We start from the raw sequence: 24356 nt of genomic DNA on the forward strand, positions 1-24356 counted from the left end.
AACGAGCATCTGCCCTGCTGATGTGTCCTTGAGCCAAAAAGAGAAAAGGAAAACAGAAAATCTGAAGACTGCTGTTCTGACAGCTGACTATAAACTCTGACCTCTGTTAATACAAATCAGCAATATCCAAAAAATCCTGCAGAGCAACTACACAGTTTGCAGTCAGTGTCAGTTCAGCCTGTTGCTATTTAAACCTTTAGGACCGTACCATTACCTCGCAGAGGGGTGGTGGGGTTAATTCTGGGGAGTTTCCTGTGGGGATGAGCCCTGGTGAGGGAGGGGTAGTGTGTGTGTGTGTGTGTGTGTGTGTGTGTGTGTGTGTGTGTGTGTGTGTGTGTATGTGTATGCGTGGGGTGGGGGAGTTGTGAGCTTGGACCCTAATCCCTTAGGTTTGGCTACAGCACGGCCTTAGGATAAACTGACATGTAGGCGATCGACATTTGAAAATGCTACTTGGACTTTAGCACATTTTTAAGTTCAGAAGTCATTTCATATATTACAGGAATGCTTTCTCTGGTAAGATAACATTTGTTATTTTTCAATGCTTGCTGCTTTGTGAGATGAACTAGTGAGGAAGTAGATAACAATGATGGAAAAGATAGCTGCAGTATAAGTTTGATGTCGTGCAGCAACACAGGCCTGATGATATGCAGCAAAGGCTCCTTTATGGTCAGCACTAATTCTGATGTTTATAAAACAGAGAAATTTTAGTCTGAAATGATTTGTGTCAGCTGGTTTGTCTTTTACAAAAAAGACATAAAGCCGAATGCTTGATGAGATTTTATGCGTTGAGTGGAAAATCTCCAATCTCTTGTCTGTCAGACATAGAAATGGGTCAGTTAGCAGACAGTTGTCTCAAGAAATCAAAGGGGATTCTCCTTTGACCTCTGGAGATCAGTGCAGAATTGAGATTAAAAATAACTTGTTTCTGTTATGGTCGAGTTATTCTATCCACAGATGCACGACATTTAGCAGATGTAGTGCAACTGATTTTGTGTTATATCTCAATAGACACGAGTTGCTTAGCGGGATCCTGGTTTTGTAGGCTGATAAGAATTTCAGCCATTTCAATCTGGACTAACAATTTTTAGCGAGCAAGAAAAATGTTTAGATCCTCTCAGAATTGCTTAGCTGTAGGTAAGGCTTTGATCAAACAGCTGTGTTGCAGAAATAGGGGTGGGGGGGGGGGGGGGGGGGGTGATCCAGTCGCCAAAAGGGGCCAAATTAAAAAATACGATTGTAAAACAGAAGGCTAAAATTTAATTAGAGGACAGTGACTTGTTGCAGACAATTAATAAGCACAACGCTGCGGGTTCTAGGGTTGATTTGTGATTTTGTCAATTTCTACATTTCCTCAAATGTAATTAAAACATAGATTAAAAAGCAGGAGGTTGGACCAGCTGGGTATGAAAAAGTGAATGAATAAAGCTAGGCTCCTACAGCTAAACTGGAGCTGCCTGCAGTGGTACTGGTAACTACGGTAACTTAGAAATTAAATATAAGAATTGCAACTGGAAAAAAAAAAAAATCAAAACGTAGACCACTGGGCAGCTCTGATGCTCTATCCACTGCAAGTGTATGTGTGTCTGTAGAGCTATTCTTCCACAGTCCATTATCGCAGCATTAATATGTAACGCCACACGAGTCTGTGGTTCCATTGCTCTCTGTAGAATGAGCTACAGAGTTTGGCTCAGTCAAAATAATAAATGATCTGAATGGTAAAAGGTCATTTGTGAAATTGAAATAGCTTTCTGTAAATTAGGTGGCAACCTCTCTGCTTCCTGTTAAACCTCAGACTCACATTGATTTTCGTGATTTCAAAGGGGCTCTCTGACTTTTCAACAACGGGACACACTCAGATAAAGGCAGATTATGACCTATTCAAAAACTGCAGAGGCACAAATGGGGATTTGACATCTGTGTAAGTGTGTATTCGTGTGAGTTACTGCTGTGAATCCAAACCTGGATCAATAGGTTAGAAAACAAGGGCGGGAGATAGAGGGGAAAGACTAGGCAGCCCAACTGTTATGTAAGCGCCAGCTGTGTGAGAAAAGGAACTGCAGCAGGATGATGAAAGCAACGTCTCTTCCCTCAACATGACTGCGCATCCATCCTAACACATTCCCTCTCATGAACTGTTCATGTATTATTCACACAGCTTGAAGAAATAATAAATAGATGATGGTGATTCTATCACAGTACTCGACTTCTTCTCATTACTCCCGACAGTAAAACTGATTCGAGCGTAGATTTTAACACAGACTTTCAGATTTCAAAAACCTCGCATCCGAAAGCACCAAACAGCCTACATTTCAGTGCATCAATCCAGACTGTGTAATCCATCGCTGCTACCAACCACCTCTGTGACTTTCATGATGAAACAATGATGTGAGGCAACAAGGGCAGAATAAAAAAACCTGCTGTCGTAATCTGGATTAATTTACAGTATTCGTCATCCTGCTTCCAAACCAGCACAGACCAACCCAAACCAAACCAAGCACTGTCACATGATAGGACTACAGATATTTCTACTTGGGTATACAGGGCTTATAATCACCAGATGAAAGTTAGGCCATTAACACTTAGGTGGACACAAATGGTCCATTAGGAAAACTGCAGTAAATCAGGATTAAAATGGTTCAAATCACAATAAAAGTTACGTGAAAGGATTCAGGTGGAAATACACCGTTTTTATACAGTTAGCAAACCATCTTTCTAACTTGTATCACTTAGTTATTTCAAACAAACTTATCATTCATCTTATTCATTGAAACTATTAAGGATTCTATTAAAACGCATATGTGGAATGTAAGGACAAACATGCTAAAACCTTTAGGTATAGTTTACTCTGGGAAAACAATCAGTTTGCCATCAAAAAGCAACAGAAGTCAGAGAAACAGAGATTGTGTGGAGATCTGGGTTATTTAGGTGATCTAGGTATTTATTAATTAATCATGTTAAAGACTGTCATTTACATTAATTAGTGTCAGGCTAAAAAAAATCAATTAATATATTCTGTTATTTAAGGTGAACTTTGTGGGTTACCTTTTGAAATGTGTTTTTTAATGAAGAAAAATATATAATTAAACAAGATCTTAATAATTATAATACATACAGTTGCAAGTACAGCATTACTTGGTCTGTCGTGGACAATAACTTATGCTCCTAATGCTAGTTTATGCTAATGTTAACTAATGCAAAGAAGATTCAGTTTTCTAGATTTACTTCTTTACCAGTTTTATGTAATTTCTGCAGTAAAGGTTTAATAGGTTGCTTTACAGTACTATATACTTCATAAGTAGTACAGATGTGGTAAAACATGTAAGTGTGAATGTGAAGCTGTAGCTGGAGGAGGAATAAAAAGCTAAAATTTGCCTGTGACTATACAGTTAGAGGTTAAATAAAGGTTTGTCTTGTTTAAATGTTTAACTGTGTGACTGAATTGTGTGTTGTGTTTGGTATTCAGCCATTTAGTTATCTGACACAAAGCATTAAAAAAAAAAATGACATCATATTTTATCTCTAAACTACAGAGGATAACAGCCTCAGGTTAGCAATTTCTTGATTTTATGAGCATGTGTGTGCTCGGCTTCACTGTGATACTCATTTAATCACGTCAGGAACGGACGCAGCAACAAAGATCCTAAAATTTAATGGAATTTGTGTTTCTCTCTTCGTCGGCATTAGATGCTCTGGCCTCTGGTCAACAGAAAAATCAAGACAGATCTGAATGTGTCATTGCAGCAGTGCTGTGTGATGGATCAAAATGGCGCCAGAGCATTTGAGCGGGGAGACGATGAGATTATCTGCTTGTGTGGAAGGACAAGCAGCCTACGGAGAGGGAGAAAAGCATTACCAAACTTGTTTTTCCTTCCGCAAGACACTTTGAAAAACTTAATTTTTGGAAGAAGGATAGGATTTTAGTTCACAAGCAAGTATTTTTTAAAAGTTGGAAAAATAAAAAGGAAATCAACTCAAAATCTGTTTTAATAGATGCAATAAATACAATAGAAAGATAAAAACAGGTTTAAAAATCTTTCAAAAATTAACACGTTTAATCAAAGTTTAGCCATTAAATCTTATTCTAGTACTTTTCCCGATACTTTTATAGAATTTTGATGTAAGTTTTATAAAATGATTGTTTGGTCCTTTGAGGCATTACCTGTTACCTGCCCGTTGCATAGCAATGGCTTTTCCTCTACAAGTGATGTGAGGCTAACAGACGATATGTAATGTGTGGTGTTCATTGTTTTCCAGGTTCAGCATGCAGCACTTTACGTATCAAGGAAGGTAACAGTCTTTCAGCATACTTGTTGAGGCCTTAAACCTGAGACCTAACTACAGAAGACCTGCAGTTTTCTTCTGACACCAGAACACTGCAGCTACACGAGAGCAGCTCACGGCTTCTTGGGAGGATTATGCCATTATAGCTGACAACTTGAGCTTCCTCAGCACACGACGGCTCCGAGACAAAGTCACTCCTGCTCTCCTTACATGCAGCAGGAACCATGGATGACCCCTATCGCAACAATGTAAACCAGCAGATGACCGAAGGTGGAGATTACACCTACACCCAAGATGGTGGAGGTCAAGACGGCTACCCTTATCAGACGGACTACCCTCCACAGGACGAGGATGCTGCTAGTGATGCCACTGAAGGGGCAGATGAGGATGATCAGATGTATGAGGGGGAGTACCAAGGCATCCCGCACCCCGACGAGATCAAGGAGGCACGACGGGCAGCTCGAGTGGAGGCCAGGAGGAAAGCCCGGATGGCTGCCCAGCAGGAAGAGGAAGAGGAAAACCTGCCAGAGCAATACGAGACCATCATGGAGGACTGTGGCCATGGACGCTTCCAGTGGATGCTCTTCTTTGTGCTGGGCTTGGCGCTAATGGCTGATGGCGTGGATGGTTTCGTGGTGGGCTTTGTCCTGCCCAGTGCTGAAAAGGACATGTGCATATCTAACGCTGACAAAGGATTACTGGGTGAGTTTAACTGAATTTCAATTACATTTTATGCAGATCAACGGTTGTTTAGAGCCAAATCAAATCAACAGTTGGGTCAAGGTAATATAAGTAATGTTGACGTTGTTAAATGAGAAAAATGAAGGTCACAAATGTGAGATATAGTGAATATTAAGTGTATTCGCTCACTTTCTGAAAAGTGAGCGAAAAAAAGTGAAAACTGATGATTAAGAATTGTTTTTAAAAACTGCAGTAATTTGCTGACTCGCCTTTTGGGACAATGTTTCAGGTACAAAATATCTGGATAGTGGATAACACTGACCTTGTCCAAATGTCCATCAGTGTGGAATTCAACAACTGCAGCTACATTTGATCAATGACAACAAATGCAACGACCTGTTTATCTTTTTTGTACACAGCCGTTTTATCTGCATGGCAACCAGAGTATGTTTAAGAATGATTAATCCAGAAAACTTTCAGCATAAAAAAATCTTGTTCCTTCTTGACAGTTTATCTATATTGTTTAATATGATAATATAATAAATATCCTCATATCGGTTATTAGAGATCATATTCACAGATTTTCAGATGGTCAGAAAATGTAACTTTTACCCATATGAAAGGCCCGGAGAGGCCTATAATTCATCCAAAAGATAGCATACTCATAGCATTCTGTCCAATAGTCCATAATTCTCAACTTCATGAGGCTACAAAAATATCAAGACATCCCCAAAGTCAGTAGAGTTAAATCTATTTAAAAAATCAATTCCACAGTTGCTGAAGTACATCAGTTTGAACAGACTAGTACTGACAAACTACTCCCTCTGCCATTATTTATCATATGGCTAGCATGACAAACATAAATTATATGTAGACACATAAAAACCTGCAAAACTACCTAATTACAGTCATCTGTCGAAGAGTTTCACTCTTTACCCAGGGAGGAGGATCTCATCAGTGAAATGATCTGTTGTTGTGCTTGGCTGGAGCAAAATCCCGCATATGCTTGGCTCTTGACGGCACATGGCTGCAGCCCACTGCTTCAGATAAAAATATCCCCCAGTCGCTGGAGCAAATTAGGGGAAAAAGGCTTGGATCTTTCTAGGCAAATGCAAAAATAAAGAACATAATGAACATTGTGTGTCCTAATGGAGTTTGGGTCCACTGTGAGCAACCAGATTAGCTTCACTGAGCCTTGGCAGTGGTCCTCCATGTGTCTGGGAGTTGGCTTGAGGGTGCCAGCAGATATATTTTAATTATTTAGTTATGTTTAGAACTAAAATTTGTATGCAGCGTGGACTTATCGGGACATTTACCTAGAAAACGTCAGTTCCTCACTTTCTGTGCAGACAACTGAACTGCAAATTAAAGCCTTTCACCTTATTTCCCAGACCTCGTGTGTAGCCAGGCGATGTGGCAGATTGCACATCGCTCATTTCATCTTAACAACAGGCTCCTGGGACGAAGCATTGCGAGAGATTGATGAGGAACCCGGTGGTGATTGCATTCGGTGTGTGTTCCCAGGCTAATATGGAGCATGTTGCAGCAGTCAGAGATCCTGGCGGCCTGCGGAGCTGGTGCAGAGCTGTCAGATATGCTTCAGGCCTCTGACAGGCTGCGGTAGCAGGAGGAAGGCCTGGCGAAAATGAAATCACAGCGTCTGTTTGCGCAGAATGGGGGCAGAGAGCTGATCATTGGCTGAGAATATGAAGTAGATCTGCAGAATGATCCTGTCTGATTCATGCTCATGCTCTGTCCACTAGACACACAGGAACAGAAATTACTTTAATTGTAACCTTAGTCTTGGAAAGCAGACAGACTCCCAAAGCTTTTGTTAAACACAGGAGGGTTAGCACACTCACCTTTAATGACAGTTATATTGTTTAATCTGCAGGGTGAAGTGTTCAATAGAGGAAGACACAATGGTGGACACAAACAAAAGGAACCTACACCTGATTGATGATATCAGAAATTCTGCTCAGATTTAATCTCAACCCAAGCTGCTATACTTGATCCACAGCTACTGCGTACGTAGATAATTATATGATACCTGCCAGATTGTCTTTGGTGCTTCATGTCTATTACTGAAATGTTTTGGCAGACTGGGAGAAAACACGCTAATCGTTCAAAATGTCAAGGTCTGTGATGCTCAGAATTTGAATTTTCACATGTTTCTAGAGATTTTCTGAAAACAGCAGCTTCACTGCCCATTCAGAGCCTTCAGTTCTTATTTTCTTTTTATCTCGCAGATTCAGTAGTTTCTTTTCCATTTAGTTTAGCAGGAAAACTTTGCTAATATACTCAACAATGTTGAATAACTATTCAATTCAATTCAATTCAATTTTATTTATATAGCGCCAAATCACAACAAAAGTCGCCTCAAGGCGCTTCATAGATACAGAGAAAAACCCAACAATCATATGACCCCCTATGAGCAAGCACTTTGGCGACAGTGGGAAGGAAAAACTCCCTTTTAACAGGAAGAAACCTCCGGCAGAACCAGGCTCAGGGAGGGGCGGGGCCATCTGCTGCGACCGGTTGGGGTGAGAGAAGGAAGACAGGATAAAAGACATGCTGTGGAAGAGAGACAGAGGTTAATAACAGAACTTATGGCAGAACTACTGCAATAACGCATTATACATTATACATTTTTCTTAAAACATAAATTCAAATACTTTCAGTAAAATTTGAAAAGTATTCAACCATGGAAACAGTCGATTAAGGAAAAATGAACATGCTAATGCTAGTTTTTTAAATTGAGTTTGGTTATCTTAACAACAGTTGTGATAAATGTGTTTTAAAAAGGGAGGCATTTAAACATAGTAAACAACCTAAAGTAGCTGAGCCAGAAGCTAACAATTAAAATAACTTCCATCCTTTAGTTTGGTCCCTGTGTGAGATGGCAGCAATGATCAACATTTTCACTTAAAGGCTTTTCAGTGATTTGAAACCATTTTGTAAAACGTTGATAATGTTGGGTCTAATGTTGGGTATTTATAAAAGATGATATTCTCTTAAACAAACTGACTCCCATGCAGGGATCGACCCACTTGTTTCACAAGCACTGACGTTTGCTTCCCAGTTTTCAAGGGACTCATGGATTAGTAAGTTAACAAATGATCAAATATCATAAAATCACAAAGAAAAACTGCACTGATTCATGAAAGTAGGTAGCAAAAATGTGGATCATTCACCTGGTTAGAAAAATGCATCGATTTAACAGTTGAAATAGTCACCAATGTGCTATCTGAAGAAGTGGGCTTAATTCATTTTATTTGGGAATTAATTTATACAGCATCTATTCACGTTCAAGAGCATGGGGTCTCTTTTACTATATATTTTGTATCTCTGGCATCTTTTGCAGCTGTATTTTGTTCTGTGCCTGCAGTTGTGATAAAAGCACTTCAGCACAGTGCTTTCACTTTTAATACAGGAAGGAAAAGATAAATTCTCCCTTTTCCTCCAGGGACTAAGTGTCTTCACTGTATTCAAGGACACTTTTGCAAGCTTGTTGCTGCCAGGACAGATCCTAGGCCTCCATGTGAAAGATGGGATTTCTAAATGCAAGGCCATCCTGTTAACTTATCCTTGCAGATATCTGAGGCGTACACATTTCCTTAAGCAACTATTTGGCCAGCATATTAGATGGCATGATATCTTTTACTCTTCTTTCCCCTGTGCAGTCTCGAGTTGAATGGGATATGCAACTTGGCGTGTGGAGCATCGGAGCATTTGGATAGTCTAGTAATCCACGGGGAAGGTGCACACTATGGCTCCACGTGCTGTTAAGCTGCTTAGTTCCTCTGTAGTTATGGCTGTGTAGTAAAAACACAGACTAGGCAGGAAGTATGCATTGTTCTAGTGGTTTAAACAACACGCTGAAGAAGATAGCTGAGGCTGTAGATTTGAGTCCCTAAACAGCTAAGACAGGAGAGCTTGTTTCTCTCCCCAGAGACATTAAAATGAAAAATGGAGGATGCTCTTGTGTGGAGCTGTGGAACTGCTTCAGAACAAGAAGAAATGGCAGGCTGGACCACCTGCCTGCTGCATGCTGACAGATTCCAGACTGGCCTGACTCAGAGTGGGAGTCTGCAGTGATAAAGCATGTAATCAAAGAAACAATAAAATGTCAGAGAAAGCCCAAATAACAGAAAAGGTGACCGGCGCTTGTGAACAAAACTGAAAGCAGGTTTTAAAATATGGAAGGTGAGTGTTGTAGAAGCGAAATGCTCTTCCTGGGAAATTATTGTGACCTTTATTTCTTTGTCTCAAATGTAAGAATGTGTCACACTGAAACACTGTGTGACAATTTCTCTTCTTCCTACTTCCTACTTCATACAAGGGTAAAGGGAGCCCCCTTGTGTTTGACTTGAGTTTTAAAAGTGAAGCGTTTGTTTGTGTGTGGACGTGCGGATCTGTAAAGGTCACATTTCAAGTTAACCAGGTTCCCAAGTGATTAAATATGTGCGTGTGTATTTGCAGGTCTCCTGGTGTATGTGGCCATGATGGTGGGTGCACTGGTGTGGGGTGGTCTGTGTGATAAAATGGGGAGGAGGAAGTGTCTGATCTACGTCCTGACCATCGACCTGGTCTTCTCCTTCCTGTCCTGTTTCGCTCAGGGCTACGGCTTCTTCCTCTTCTTGAGGTTCTGCTCCGGCTTTGGGTGAGACACTGACTTAGCCAAATTTACATTTACATTACTCGAACAAAGAAAAAAACATCCACAGGCTTTTGTCAGACTGACTGACCTTTTCTATAAATAAGTTAGTAGAAAGAGATTTCAAAATAATACCCCTGACATTTAAAGAAAAAAATGCACCTGGTAGAACTAACATTAAAAAGACTGTGGTCTGTGGTACATTTAGTCAGACTGCTCAGAAGAAAGTAACTGATATGCATGTTAAAAACATTGCATGTTCTATTGTATCTAACCTATTATGCTTCTTAGTGCTTTAATAATGGAGTGTTTTAATTTGGTGGGCTATATTAGACATTTCAGACTGCTAAATTAGTTTAATTGGTATTCTAAAAGAAAAACTGACCCAGTGTTTGAGTCTAATTGGCGTTTACTGTGTTGGGCAGTTTGACATCAGTTCTTTACTACTATGTCCTCCAACTACATGAGGAAGTGTAAAGCAAAAACTGTTGTTTAAGCCATTTAACAATTGCAGGAGAGAGCCAGGAAGATTAGAGTAAATTAGGGGTCTTATAGTACCTTCTACTCTGCATGCTAACATGTGCAGCCTGCTGGCACACGCCACGAGAACACACTGTTAACACCACCTCAAAGACTGCATGCACACGAGGAGATTTCTGCTTATTTACTTCAACAGAGCATTTCTTTATTACACTAATTAAAACAAGTAAACAGTGCTGTTTGATTGTTCTTATTTTCAGCTTTATTGCTCAGTCCCTGCTGTTGCCAGCACCTTACGGTGAAGCTATTGGTGCACATTGATTGATTTCGCAACTTTCAAAGACACATCTATTTTGATAATGGTTCCAGCCAGATCTGCAATACTGATGTTTGAGCTTGTTGTTCGGCAACAAAATACAAGGTCACCGAAATAAACTGTTCTGCTGTCGCTGATTCGCGGTGATAATGAGTCCCACGTTAGTCATTAACACTCACATTTGAGGAAAAACTATGTGCATTTTTCTGGCATGCTAACAGGAGGCTGACTGCACATCCCTGTGTGAAAAGATTTGCTACAGTCATAAAAAAGGGAGGAATCTTCTAAAATGCCAATAATCCTTGAAGTCATTTTAAACCTACAGATATGATAATCTGATTTTTTTTCCCCACAGTTCAAAAAATGTTTTAATGTCCCACAAAGTATGTAAAAGATCTGAGAAATGGAAACGGCATTGGCCAAAACGATCAAATATCCCTGCTGATGCCGTTATTAAACTGTGACCATCGCCAGCACTGAAACTTCCTTATCGCAAGGCTCCAGAATTAAATCAATAATCACCCTCATGATAGGAACCAAAATCTTGATTTAACTCGTGCCTGTTCAATAAAATGAGCTCTAAGAAAATCTATCAAATATTCTATCAATGCCAGTAATTCTGTCATTATATAACAAAATGTTTTTAATCACGAGTGTTTGAAGCTTGCATCATCATGAGTTTTAGATAAGAATTTTCCCGTTCCAGTTAGAGTATGGCCTTGCATAATTTTTCATTTAAAATGCAAATGTGTTACAAGTTGTCTATAAAGCAAATTTGACGAACATCCAAAGGAATAGCATGTCCTAAAATCTGGACAAAATCACATCAAAATCAAAAACATCTGTGTAAGATTACACTAATTTTATGTTTTATGATCCCTCCTCCAGAATTGGTGGCTCCATTCCAATTGTGTACACCTACTTTACTGAGTTCCTGCAGATGGATAAACGTGGAGAACATCTGAGCTGGCTCTGCATGTTCTGGATGTTTGGAGGCCTGTACGCCTCCTTCACCGCCTGGGGAATCATCCCTCATTATGGTAACGCACAAACTCTGATAAACAGACAAACACATGTAGAGCATTAAAACATATGAGATGAATAATTGAGACCCCCACAAATGGAGTCTGTAATAACTGTGTCCTCTGTTAGTCTCTCACGGCTGTCAGTTCAAATGCCTCGTGCATTAATGTTTGCACAAGTTTGCAAATTTAAACGTTTGCCTTCTAAAAATATTACATTTAATAACGTAGTATAGTGACGATACCCCAATTCTGGTATGTGATAGTTGCGTTAGGAAATCAAATGCAGTATTAGCGATTCATAATGTGTTCGTAGGGAGAACAGCATTACTATTTCAGTTTTAATCAGTGGCTGAGACCATTACTTGCTGAACAGAAGCTGATGTCTTAATCTTTTCTGCCATATGGGAAGTCACTGTAGTCCAAAATGTCACATTTTTTTGCCTCTTACTACCATTTGCCAAAAATTCTTGAAATGCTACTGAAGTTAATCTCTTTGCTTAATAATCGTGTTCATAAGATTACAATAAAATGTATTTGTGCTATTAAAATGTGTTCATGTGTGACAGTAGAGAATGACGATGACAAAAAAGTAGTTACTGAATGTAATTTCTGAAGGCAATTTATCTGAAGTTCAAGAGCAATTTGACACCTCATATACTCGCCTTTTAACTTTTATGTGTATGAACACCATCCTGCCCCACATACCCTTTATTCACAAAAATACTGGGCCGTTACACTTAGAGGAGCTGCCACAAAGCTTGTTTCTGTGCTGCTGTTTATGCCAGAGGAGGATCTGAACTCTGAAGATCATTGCTTACTATCCATCCTTGATTCTCTATTAGTAAATGTCATCTAATCATGTTTGAGAATGTAGCTCTTGCTCTTGAAAACTGTGTGTAGCCCGCTAACAGGTTTCTGCTCAAAAGAGAAGCCAAGGCCACCACTGGGCACCCCTTGGCTCCTTCCTTGCTTTTTGCTGGAATTTTTCTCATAGTGGGAACATTTTGCTTCTTCTTTTTCTTTCTCAGTCTGCATAATGTGGTCAAATGTATTGAATAGCTCATTAATATGGCTTATCTGGAACCTTATCTAATCAATTATGTTCTGAATTAATTATTCACAATAAAACCAAACATACCGCCAGCATCCAGTTTGAAAAAGATTCCCAAACAGCCTCACAGTTTGCTGCTTGTAATTGACTTTTGATTACTCAAATGTAAACAACTCAAGAAAAAAAATTGCAACACATTAATTCTGTGATTTCATAATTAAAGCATTCCAGAAAACAAGGTTTGTGGAAATATTAACGTGTTCTTCACTGGGTGTTTTTTGCAGGTTGGGGCTTTGCCATCGGTACACATATTCAGATGCACAGCTGGAGACTGTTTATCCTGGTGTGTCTCTTTCCTGCACTGGCTGCACTCATCGGACTGGTGTTCATGCCGGAGAGCCCGAGATTCCTCCTGGAGGTCAGATACTGGAACCAGTGTAGCCAGTTTGTAGTAATAATATTGATTGTCAGGATTAAGCATCCAGCTGTGATTGGTTAAGAATGTTGAGTCATCACCACACCAACATCCCACTGCTGTGCAAAGGTAGCGATGAGCTGCTAAGACAGCACCAGAACACCACCCACCCCGTTTCTCATCCTGGACAATATCAGGGCTTTAACCACATGTGGTATTGTATTTGTATGCTACTGCTGCACCACAAGTTATCACACATTACCCCTTCTAATGAGTGGCAGACCTAATGGGAACATTCATCTGGCTGCAGTGCTGGTGGGAAAGTTAAGCGCTCAAACCGAAACCCATGATTAAAAGAGTCACTCTTATATATAGTTCACTGAACTTTATAATTTCAACTACACATTGGAAAACCCTGAGAGGTTTCACAGGGTGCCCTTTAAACTTGTTTAAATAGATATTTATATGTTTGTACGTGTGGTTTTTCAGAACGCACGACATGATGAGGCGTGGATGATCCTGCGACAAGTTCATGACACCAACTGGAAAGCCAAGGGGGAGCCAGAGAGAGTTTTCACTGTAAGCCCTCATTTACACTCATGCTTGGCTCAGTCAGTTGACAGAAAAGTTATCTAATTTTTAAAAAAATAAAATAAATGTAGCTCCAATATCCCTGCATTTGTGCAGGTGACATCTCTTTGTAATTTATGTAAATACCTTAGAGTTAGTCTTACATCTCTTCGTTCATCTATTCATTATCTGCTGCATATCTTGGTCCAAGGGCAGCAGTCTAAGCAGAGATTCCCAGACCTCCCTTTCCCTAGCAGCCTCCTCCAATTCTTCTGGTGGGACACCAAAGGGTTCCCAAGCAAGCTAAGGAACATAATCTCTCCAGCATGTTCTGAGCCTGCCCTGGGGCTTCCTGCTCAGTAGGAACATTTTTGTCCAGTTGCATGTGCCAGCTGGACAAGCCCAAAATAACTCATCCAGGAAGTGCCTGTGTGGATAGGGTGGCAGTCAGAGGGAGAGGACTTGGTGAAATGAAGCTGAAGACGGTTCTTGGGCTCTTGAGTGTGCAATAAAGTAAAAATCATTGAGGAGAAATCATTTGAAAGAATCAAAAAATAATAAGAGTTGGCCATTCAGCAACTCCAATGAACTAACATAACAGGACCTACAACTCTAGACTCTGGTGGTGATGGACTTGAAGATTTGATTGAGGTTCTCTGTGCAACTAGGATGAGGTGGAGATGGGGGCGAGTGGGGTTGGACAAATGAGAGTCTGAAATTCAGAATAACTGAAAGGAACACATGCATGTAAGAAAGTAACTAATTAGACTAGAGTAACGATGAAGATGCTTCATAACAAAATCAAAAAACCAACATAAATCACAGAGTCTGTTAAAATACTGATGAAATGTTATTCACAAGTCCTCATAATCATTTGTTTTTATTAATTAATCTGGTTAGGAAACTTTGATCAAAATTTCCAATGTTTGTTTGTCTGTGTGCAACAATAATTAGAATGAATGTCACTGACAGATTTGTTTTTTTGTTTGTTTTATTGTTTCAACTCAAGGATCTAACACAATAGCATTTTTTTAAAAACTCGATCATATATTAATTTACATGTTTTCTGCTTAAATTAAAGTTTTATTTATTTTTAATGTTTTTTTTTATGTCACACTTGTGTCATCTGTAATTTTACATGAAAAAAAGTATCAAAAAAACTTGATGCCTTTGTCAAGGTAACCAACATCAAGACTCCACAAACTCAGGACGATGAGTTCATAGAGATCCAGAGTGAGACTGGGACTGCCTTCCAGCGCTGGACTGTCAGAAAAATGACCATGCTGCAACAGGTTTGCAACACTTTACAGTAAAATAAAACATAAATTCTATTAAAATAGACAATTTTTTGCTTCTTTTTTAATGCAGACCTTGCATGTCAAGTTTGATTGTCTGTCGGCCTCTTTCTCCTTCCTTAGGTGATGGCCAATATCATGTCTCTATCAGCGCCGGAGCTCCGACTACAAGGCCTCCTTCTGGTTATTGTCTGGTTCTGTTTGGCCTTCAGGTAGATCTACATTGAAAGCTTAGGCCAAAACACACCTGTGCTTTCATCTACAGAAAAAAATTACAATTTTCTATCTCAGGCGGATCATTTTAGTTTTCTCCACTCATGCTTCCGATCCTTCTGTGTGTATCAGCTATCACGGGCTTGGAGTGTGGTTTCCTGATATGATCAAGTACATGCAGTATGAGGAGTACGAGTCCAAAGTCCGAATATTCCATCGAGAACGTGTGGAGCGTTTCCACTTTAACTTCTCTCTGGTCAACCAGATCCACCGTGAGGGGGAGTACATCCATGACAAGTACATTTCCGTAACACCTAAAGTTATAAATTTTTAGTTTGTTTGTGCTACTGCTTCATGTCATTATTTTCATTTAGGTTCGCCAACATTGAAATCAAGTCGGTCAAGTTTGAGAGTTCTCTGTTTGAAAACTGCTACTTTGAGGATGTCAAATCCACCAACACCTTCTTTGAGAACTGCACTATTAAAAACACCGTCTTCTATAACACAGGTACCAGACTGCACTGAAACTGTACAATTAGCTAAAGCATTAGGTTTCTCCTGTAAGCACTTTTTACAGTCTAACCCTCTGTACTCTTCAGATCTCTGGCAGGACAAGTTCAAGAACTGTCGAATGGAAAATGCCACCTTTCTCCACCCGAAGAAAGGCTGCCATCTGAACTTTCAGGAGGAGAATGACATCGTCATCTACATGGTCAGCTTCCTGGGCAGTTTGGCTGTCTTGCCTGGGAACATCATCTCAGCGTTGTTCATGGACAAGATAGGAAGGATCCGCATAATAGGTGACCTCAGGAGAGAGCAGCGCAGGAACGATGAGCTTACGTAGCCAAATATTCAGTCAAATATTTGTCAGTATGTCCTCATTTATTTGTCTTTCTAGGTGGTTCTATGCTGGCGTCATCGGCCTGCACTTTCCTTCTGCTGTTAAGTTTCAGTCAAGGAGCTGTAATATGTTGGCAGTGTCTCTTTTATGGCGTCAGTGTGGCAGCCTGGAATGGACTAGAAGTAATTTCTGTGGAACTCTACCCGTCCTCTAAACGGTAATCTATCCCATTTTTATGTGTAATATGAGCCCCATTATAGTACAGATAAATTATTATGACTCTTGCAAAAGGGTAGGCCAAACCCACCATTAGAACAACAAATATGCAGCTGCATTTTAACCAAAAATAGCCTGGAATGCACTTCATGCCTTCTTTGTTCAGTAGTGACTCGTTGGTTTTAAATATATAATCTCCCCCCCCCCCCCCCCCCCCCTGCTGGTACTGCAGCTTAGGCATGCATGTCCATTTTATGCTTGGGAGAGGCAAAGTGTAACATCCACAACCAGGTTTTTTCAAATTCAAATCAATACACAGTACGATATGCAGTGAAATGCTTGGACAACTGCTCGTGACCTAAAGAAAAAAAGAAAAGGCTATGAATAAGATAGGAAATAAATATGAAAATAAAAAAGGGTAAATTTAACCAGGAAGGAATAAAATAAAATAAAATATAAAAATTAAGTTAAGAATGAGATAACTGTACAACACAAATTAGAATGAAGGGTAAATTTAACTGGGAAAGAATAAGATAAAATATATAAATTAAAGTTGAAAATAAAATAACTGTACAACAAAATACACAGTATAGAAATATATAAGAATGTATGAAGAAATATAAATATAAATATATATATACACACACAATAACAGCAGCCGTACAAATATTAACTGGAAATGAGGAATATAATGTCCAGTGTTGTGCAATCCACATTATATAGTGTCTTTTTTGAGTAAACCCAAAGACCTGTTGTTTCAAATGGAGTGAGATATTTACAACATAAGAACTGTAACCAGTAAAGGCAGGACTTTAATGAGTAACTGAGTAATCACATCTGCCGGGGGAGAAAATGAAAAAATATGCAACCAGGAGTTTATATGTGAATTTAATGCCTGACATAAAGGGAGTTATTTTGCAGTTGATAACAAAATTATACATATTATATATAGAAAGGTAGCTGTTAGTACACCAATTTTAGCTGTGTTACTGCGGTTTGCTGAGGAATGAAAAACAGTATGACATTACTGCACAGCAACACACTGCAAATGTCAAAGTAGCTTAACTAAACTCAAAATGTGGCACCTGCCCTTGGAAATGATTGAAATAAGGAAAGCATACACCAGTGTGTACCACCGAGATTAAACGTGCCATCTCTCCAATGTGTAAAAATATATAAACCAATACAAAAATGACAAAGTAGCTTAACTAAAATCAGCTATTTCCTGAACAAATACATTGCACAAACTCGTGCATTATTCTTTGTGGCCTGCGCTCATAGCTGCCTCCCTAAATCATTTTCTCAGATATCTAAACTCTGACACCTCCTAGTTGCGCAAAAATGACTTGGATATTTCACAACATTGGTGACACAATGCTTGGTACGTTTTCTATGTTCTTTCTGCTGATGCCTCATGTCCTATTGCCTGCATTCTGTTTTGTCTTCTGTGAGGCTCAAGCTTTCAGTTTGGCAGCTTTGTTCTTGGTTCCTAACGTTGCAGGTAGTGCTTCCCACCTCACAGCACCTGTGAGGCATATTTGATGTTTTTTCCTGGCAGACAGAAGTGAACACCTTTGTGCAAAAACAATGCCAGCGGAGAACAAATGAACTCAAACGTGAACCTGCATCCATGGCCAATTCGGTTCTCCACACATTCACTTCATCAGTAAATCAGCCAAGTTATGACTCTAACCCTTCTCTGTCTTTCTGACTCTGCAGAGGAACTGCGTTCGGCATCCTGAATGGCATCTGTAAGTTTGCGGCCATCATTGCCAGCTCTATCTTTGCCGCCTTCATCGGCATCACTAAGATCATCCCCATCTTCCTGGCCTTCGCCGCCCTCGTCTGTGGAGGCATGGTGGCTCTTAAACTGCCCGAAACCCGGGAGAAAATCCTCTCCTGAAAAGCCAAACTCCTGCAGCCTCTGGGCCCCAAACGCAGTCTAGCTATGGGTGAAGCCGCATATTCTGGGGAAAGTATCAGCTTTTTAAACTGAAACAGAAAGATAATAAAGAAAGGCCACGTTGTGCTAGATGTGTGTGTCATGGTTATATGAGTAAAACTATTGAAAACCTGTCTGGTTGCCTATATAAACCTGTGGTTGCTTTCTGTTCTGTCTCTGAGTACCTCAGGCTGCCCAGCGTTTCTGTCACATTGAATAAAAAAACTAGTCTTTGTCTTCCCTCCATCTTTCTCCCAACCTGCGTTTGCACACAGTGTAGTAACATTTGTGTTGTTTGAGGTTCGTGTAAAAGATTAATATGAGATGAAAATGTGTACTTGAAAGGTGTTGTAGTTCTTGTTACCATGTCGTGCTTTGATTTCATTCCCTCTCAGAGAAAGAGAAAGGACTTGTAGTGATAACTTGAAATGAATTAGAATCCTGTTGTATTCACCGCCGAGACTCAGCAGCAATATCACTGCAGGTGTTGTTATTCAGAGAAAATACCCATTTCACCCACACAGTCTTTGTTTATTCTGCGGTGTCCTGTGGTGTCTGTAGTCTTCTTTAGTCGTTGCTTGGTTTTGTTTTCTGTAGACTTGAATCCAGATTCACCCTTTTCAATAATGTAGAAGATTTTTTTCTTTTAAATGAAATCCTCTCCCGTCCATTTCTCCCAGCGTATCCAACCAAAACAATTCTCCTTGTCTGTCGTCGTGTCCTCGACTCTGAGACGTTGTGTCTGTCCTCAGTGGTAGAGCTGTGTTTTGCTGGTGATAATGTAGAATCAGAGTCTTGTTTGTCACATCTTGCCATGACAAAGTGTAAGGAACTGTTTAATTTGTTTTTGTCTGTCTTTTTTTTTTTTTAAAGAATGACTGTGAAAATAGATGTTTTGATATGATGCTCTCATTTTAACATACTGATGAAGAACTGATTTACAGAACTTGTTGCATATTATGTTTCAAGACTTCTAAAGAAGGTGTTACTTTTTCTTTTGGCACAACTGAGGTGTGTATGTGCGCGCGGCTGTTATCCACATATCTGTGAATTCACTGAATCACAACAGTCTGAATACCAGTATTGTATTTGTGGTTGTACATATAGACCTGTGTATATTAGTTGTAACATAATAGCTGCATCATGACTTGAATAAAGCTGAGGGCTCATGCTCTGGTTTCCTGGTTCATGAACACATGACAAATGTCGTGCATTTTAAACTTTATGGAATACTGTTAGTACCTGATTTGTGTTGATTTAGAAGTCACTGACAGATGCATATAAAAGCAATGGAGGTGCTCTAATTCTGGGGATTAAAATCTTTTCTATGTGATCCAATGACCCTCTAAGTACAGGTGTGTTTGGCTCAAAGACACACCCCATCTGATTGTGGTCACCCACTGGTTTGTGGACTTGCATTTTTAATTTTGGAGCCAACAGTGACCATATTTGAAAGACAGGGTTGATTCCAAACCAATAGATAGCTCATCATAGCCATTGCGTGTCGTTGGATTCTGGGAGAAAGCCAGAAAACCTGGAGAGAATCCACACAAGCAGAGAGAACATGCGATCTACACACAGAAAGGATGAATGAATTCAAACCCATGACCTTACTGCTGTGAGCTGACAATGCTAACCATGGAAAAATAATAAATAAAAACTTGGAGACTTGTGCAAGACATGGACTGGTTCCCATAGTAGAGAAATAATGTAGGTTATGTGCTTGTTTACATATAAAGGAGAGCTGAGATCCACATAAGCAGTCATTCCAGATGTCTATGAAGATGTGCGAACTCAAGTATTTTGGGCTCATTAGCAGCTCCACCCTGAAGTACATTTCCCATTTCCCTCTGTTTGTTTATCCTCATATAATAAGCAGGGATAATGCATTTTGGTGTGACGCAGACTACAAGACCTTTATACTACAACACCTATAACTGGAACAGTGATTATGAATCTCTCTGAAAACTGTAACAGAATTTCAAACTGCTTTGATTTGAGCTACAGGTGTTTTCAGTTTGTGCTCGTCTTTCCACTCCCTGATCCATCTCAGACTTCTGTCCTGCACATCTTCTGCATACAAGCTTCAACGTTTTATAATGAAACAGGATATTTATTTATGTTTTATTCAGACACAATGTGCATTTATCATCATCGCACTAAAGGGCTCACTTTTCACTGTTGTCCTGTTGCCAGAGGTTAATCGTAATCCTCGGTAAATACTGAGCTTCCTTTTTGATTCACCCTGCAGAAGTGTCCCAACTCTAATGTTACATCTCATTTGATTTAGTCACACAAAAACAAAGCAATAGTCACAGGGGGGGTTGTGTGTCAGCGCTATCAGTCTTATCTTAGTCTAGGCAAGAAAGCAAATAAGCGCTTTTCTCAAAATGTTGAGCTTGTCCATTTGATATAATCTGACAATGTACAAAATACCCATAAGAAAACATTTGACAATAGTGTTTTGCTTGGCAGATGAAGGTGTGCTTTCAGTGGGAGGTGCACTCTGAATATAAACTGTGACACAGTGATGAATACTGGCAGGACATTTAAAAATCTGTTAAGAGATAAAGAAGAAAGATACAATCAGCATGGCCTTCTTAAAAAATGTCATTTGAATTTATTTCTTTGGTCATGTAAACATGATAAAAAAATATATTATATCTTGCTTATTTTTTAATGTAAGTATTTGTGATCTCTTCATTCGATTGTTTTCTAGCAAATTGTTTTCTCCTTCAGGTACGACGACTGCGAAAGGGAGCGGAAAAAAAATAGCTGTTCCCATGTCAGAGCCAGCTGTGTGATTGTGGGGAACTAGTAAAAACATGGCAGCACACAAGTGTGAGCAAGTGCCAGTAGTAGGAGGATGTGTTTACTCTGGCTAAGGTGTGAAAGACACTCTGCTGATGTGTCTACCAGGCTTATCAGAATGTCTCATGGCTGTAGAGGCCAGTGAAACGTTGTCTCTGAAGCTAATATTTAAATTTAATCTCGTACTGACTTTTGCGCAATTCGACCTATCTCTGCAGCCTGACAGCGTCTTCCTGCTTGGAGAAGAAGTTACCTCAGTCGTGCTGGCCAGCTGGATTCTTTGATGTTCTGTGAACGTCACTTTCTAACAACTAGATGAAATTTACTGTGCACCTCTGGCTGACCCCTCCGGTTCCAGCACTGTTTCACACCTAGGGTGTAAAATGTGCTCCGCTCACATGGCACCTCACCCACTGACACACACACACACACACACACACACACACACACACACACACACACACAGAATCTAACAAAATAGCTGTTATTGCCGCATTAATTTGGGACACATAGGACTAAAGTGATACTGCTTTTCACAACTTTAACTGCCTCTGTCAACTCCATCAATGCCATTAGTATAATAATGAGACCTCTGAGTTAACCCGTGAGCTCTCTAAACCTATTATAACTAAAGCAGCTGTGGCTCTTGAAGAAAAAAACAGACTGACATTTTTTCGGCACATTAGAGTTCTTCATCCTCAGTCATCATCATCATTTTCTAGTCTCTTTGTAGGACTCATTTACTCCTTTGGCGCCCTTGCATTGCAGCTACATGGGTGTCCACACAGAACCATGAGTGCACCCTATAATGACAAAATGTATGTCATTCAGACCCAAGCAAACCCCCACATGCCCACAGTAGCAAAAAGTGTAAATCTAGGTTTATAATGCCTTGTGGATGTCCACATGGATAGTTGTAGACACCACAGATAAGTAGTTACTCTTATAATATTAATTTATAGTCCACTTGGGAGGACTGACTTGCAGTGTAGTGTAAACCATGATTGTGAAACATGCGGCCTGACACCCAGAACCTTCGCAATTGATCTGCAATTTAGGTGATGCAGTGATTCTTGGAATTTTAAAAAAAGGCTTTTAGCCTTGACCAAATTTAGCAAAATGTTTTTGTTCTGTCACCCAAGTGAATTGTGTGCACTGCCATTGCAATAGCTGATACTCATGCATATTCTTGCAGACTGTTTCGAGGAAACCTATTTTAAACTGGAAACTGTAGCAGGCACTGGGATTTGTTTTTAGGTTTGAACATGTCTAACATCTCTACAAACAACAACGACAACAACAAAATTCCCCCCAAAACCAAACCTATCCTCTATCAGTCCAATGATATTGTGCAATTTAATCTTTCTTGAAGATATTTGGTGTTTCACAGTGAAGGAGAAATCACAGTAAGACTACCCTGACCCTGAAATTGTGTATCTGAGTATCAAGAGAATCTGAATTATCTAAAACCCTTGAGAGCCATAATAGTCGTGAACTACAGCGTTGTGCACAGTGATATATTTGCTATAAAGTTTTCTTTTATTGTTGCTCCTGAAATTAGTTTCACATCAATGAGATAAAAGTCGAAATAATGTAGTTATGCAAACTATTTTGCTATGCATGCATGTATAATATGTTTGATTTCTACCGTGTTCTACAGTGATTCATTAAATTTCATATCTCTAATCTTTTTTAAATTTTTTTATTTGCTATGTCACTACCAGAATATCCAAACAATGATGCTATAAATGATGTCAAACTAGATTTTAGTCCAAGCAGAGGGAACACCCTGGAGGTCGTGGTGGGGTTGAGGGAGGCACAGACAGGTGGCAGGCAGCCCAGCCTCTGAGCCTTCTGTGGGTGGGCATCCACCCAGAGGTGCCAAACTCTCAGCCAGGCTCCCACAGCCTCACCTTGCTCAGAGTGACTGGCAGGGTCGAACAGCGGGTTCAAACCCAGTTCACTCTGCCCGCAGCCTGACATAGCACATACCTATCCATCACTTTCTGAGCTCAGGCCACAACAGTGTCATATTATACACTTATGTCCTTTTATCTGTCATACTTAAGCCTTCTGGAGCTTCCAGCTCTTCAGTTTTCTAGTCAGAACAACTGAATGTGCTCCCAGCTGGAGGACACTGTCTACAAACATGTATTTATTTAATTACCTGCTTTACAGCATGCCAGTTCTCCATCAAGGAGAATACGCCATTGTCACAAAGCCAACTGGAAAGAACAGAATTAACTGCTGTGTTGAACAGGGTTTGGATTTATGACAGCTTTGATGTTTAATAGATGATTTAATAAAGAGCAGACAGTCCAACACAGACAGGAAAGACAAATTGCCTCCTAGCTCAGAAAAGGGGATGCATCCAACTGGAAAATGCTGTGAAAAAGCATAAATGCACAGACTCAGCATTCACAGACAATCAGTAAACATGTCATGTTGTTTTTTTAGTGAAGTTGTACACTCGAATAAAGCCTGAATGTTTTATTATTTGGAATAGGTTTCAGATTTAAGATGCCATATTTTTTTAAGACAAGAATGCAAAATTTAAAACTTTTTCACTAAAATGGGAAATTTATCATCTCTGTTATGTTCTAAATCTACCCCATAAAAAGCCCTCAGTAGGGCAATCGTTTTTATTTAAGGGGACAGAAGGCACACCGGTCTCCCCTTAGGGAGATATGAACTGGGGAAATGTTTACCTTCTCTTTGAATATATTGGAACTAAACTGTGCTCACCTGGCCTTGCTTAAAGTGTACAAACACATAAAAATAAATTTCAAAAACTTGACAGAAATGTCTCTTTCCAAAAATCTTCCTTTAGTTAAAAATCCAAAAACTTACTGTGAGCCATTTAATGTAGGAATTATTTCTACCAGCCTTATCCTTGAAGAAAAAGCCATGTATCTATATGTGTGGAGAGTTTGTGGGTCTCACCCATCTCTTGGTTGGTAATGTGTAGTGGAAAGACAATAGTTCGTACGAGAAACTGTTCACAGTAAGATTTGTGTATTATTCTAAGTACATTAGCCAAAATTTCCAGAAAGATCAATTCTGTTTAGTTTTTTAAATGTCTTAACTTGGTACTTTTAGCACCGTAAATCAAGCATAATTTCTCAAAAACTTGACAACTCACATCAAAATAATGGAAATTACAGACCAGAGGAAAAAATTGAACACTTAAAGGGAATTTTGGGGTGAACTGTTCCTTTAATACCGAGCTTTTTCCAGGGAAAACACAGAAAGACTGGGGACACAGAGAGGTTACCAGCGACTATATTTTCCAGCATTCCTGGTTCTCACTGCTGAGGTGTGAAGTGACGCCTTCAGACTCATCAGTTCCCATGAGTGTGAAATAATCACACCTCAGCTTTAACTGGATAACGGAGGTTCATTAGGCTCCATTAAACCTCATTATATTTGCATTTTAGCCATTTAGGACATAACTTTTCTTCCTTGAAGCACATAAAACAAGAGCAGCGGTTTCAGTTCACCGATCGAGGTAAAGACAGAAGAGGATTGGTGCTCACGCCTGATTTGCCGTGACAATAAA

The 24356-nt window shown here is 39.7% G+C and overlaps 1 protein-coding gene across 1 annotated transcript; it reads left to right on the top strand.

Annotated features, from left to right (window-relative positions):
* The first annotated feature begins 385 nt into the window (after window positions 1-385).
* Window positions 386-19157, top strand: sv2ba (synaptic vesicle glycoprotein 2Ba). The gene is made up of 13 exons (XM_006779731.3): window positions 386-516; window positions 4258-4986; window positions 9448-9628; window positions 11307-11458; window positions 12779-12912; window positions 13399-13488; window positions 14658-14771; window positions 14898-14986; window positions 15120-15284; window positions 15362-15495; window positions 15587-15787; window positions 15886-16045; window positions 17764-19157. The coding sequence occupies exons 2-13, from the start codon at window positions 4509-4511 to the stop codon at window positions 17945-17947; spliced, it is 2082 nt and encodes a 693-aa protein (XP_006779794.1). The 5' UTR covers window positions 386-516; window positions 4258-4508; the 3' UTR covers window positions 17948-19157.
* The last annotated feature ends 5199 nt before the right edge of the window (window positions 19158-24356 follow it).

This window comes from Neolamprologus brichardi, chromosome 1 (genome assembly GCF_056152115.1).
Source record: "Neolamprologus brichardi isolate AB-2024 chromosome 1, ASM5615211v1, whole genome shotgun sequence".
NCBI lineage: Eukaryota > Metazoa > Chordata > Actinopteri > Cichliformes > Cichlidae > Neolamprologus > Neolamprologus brichardi.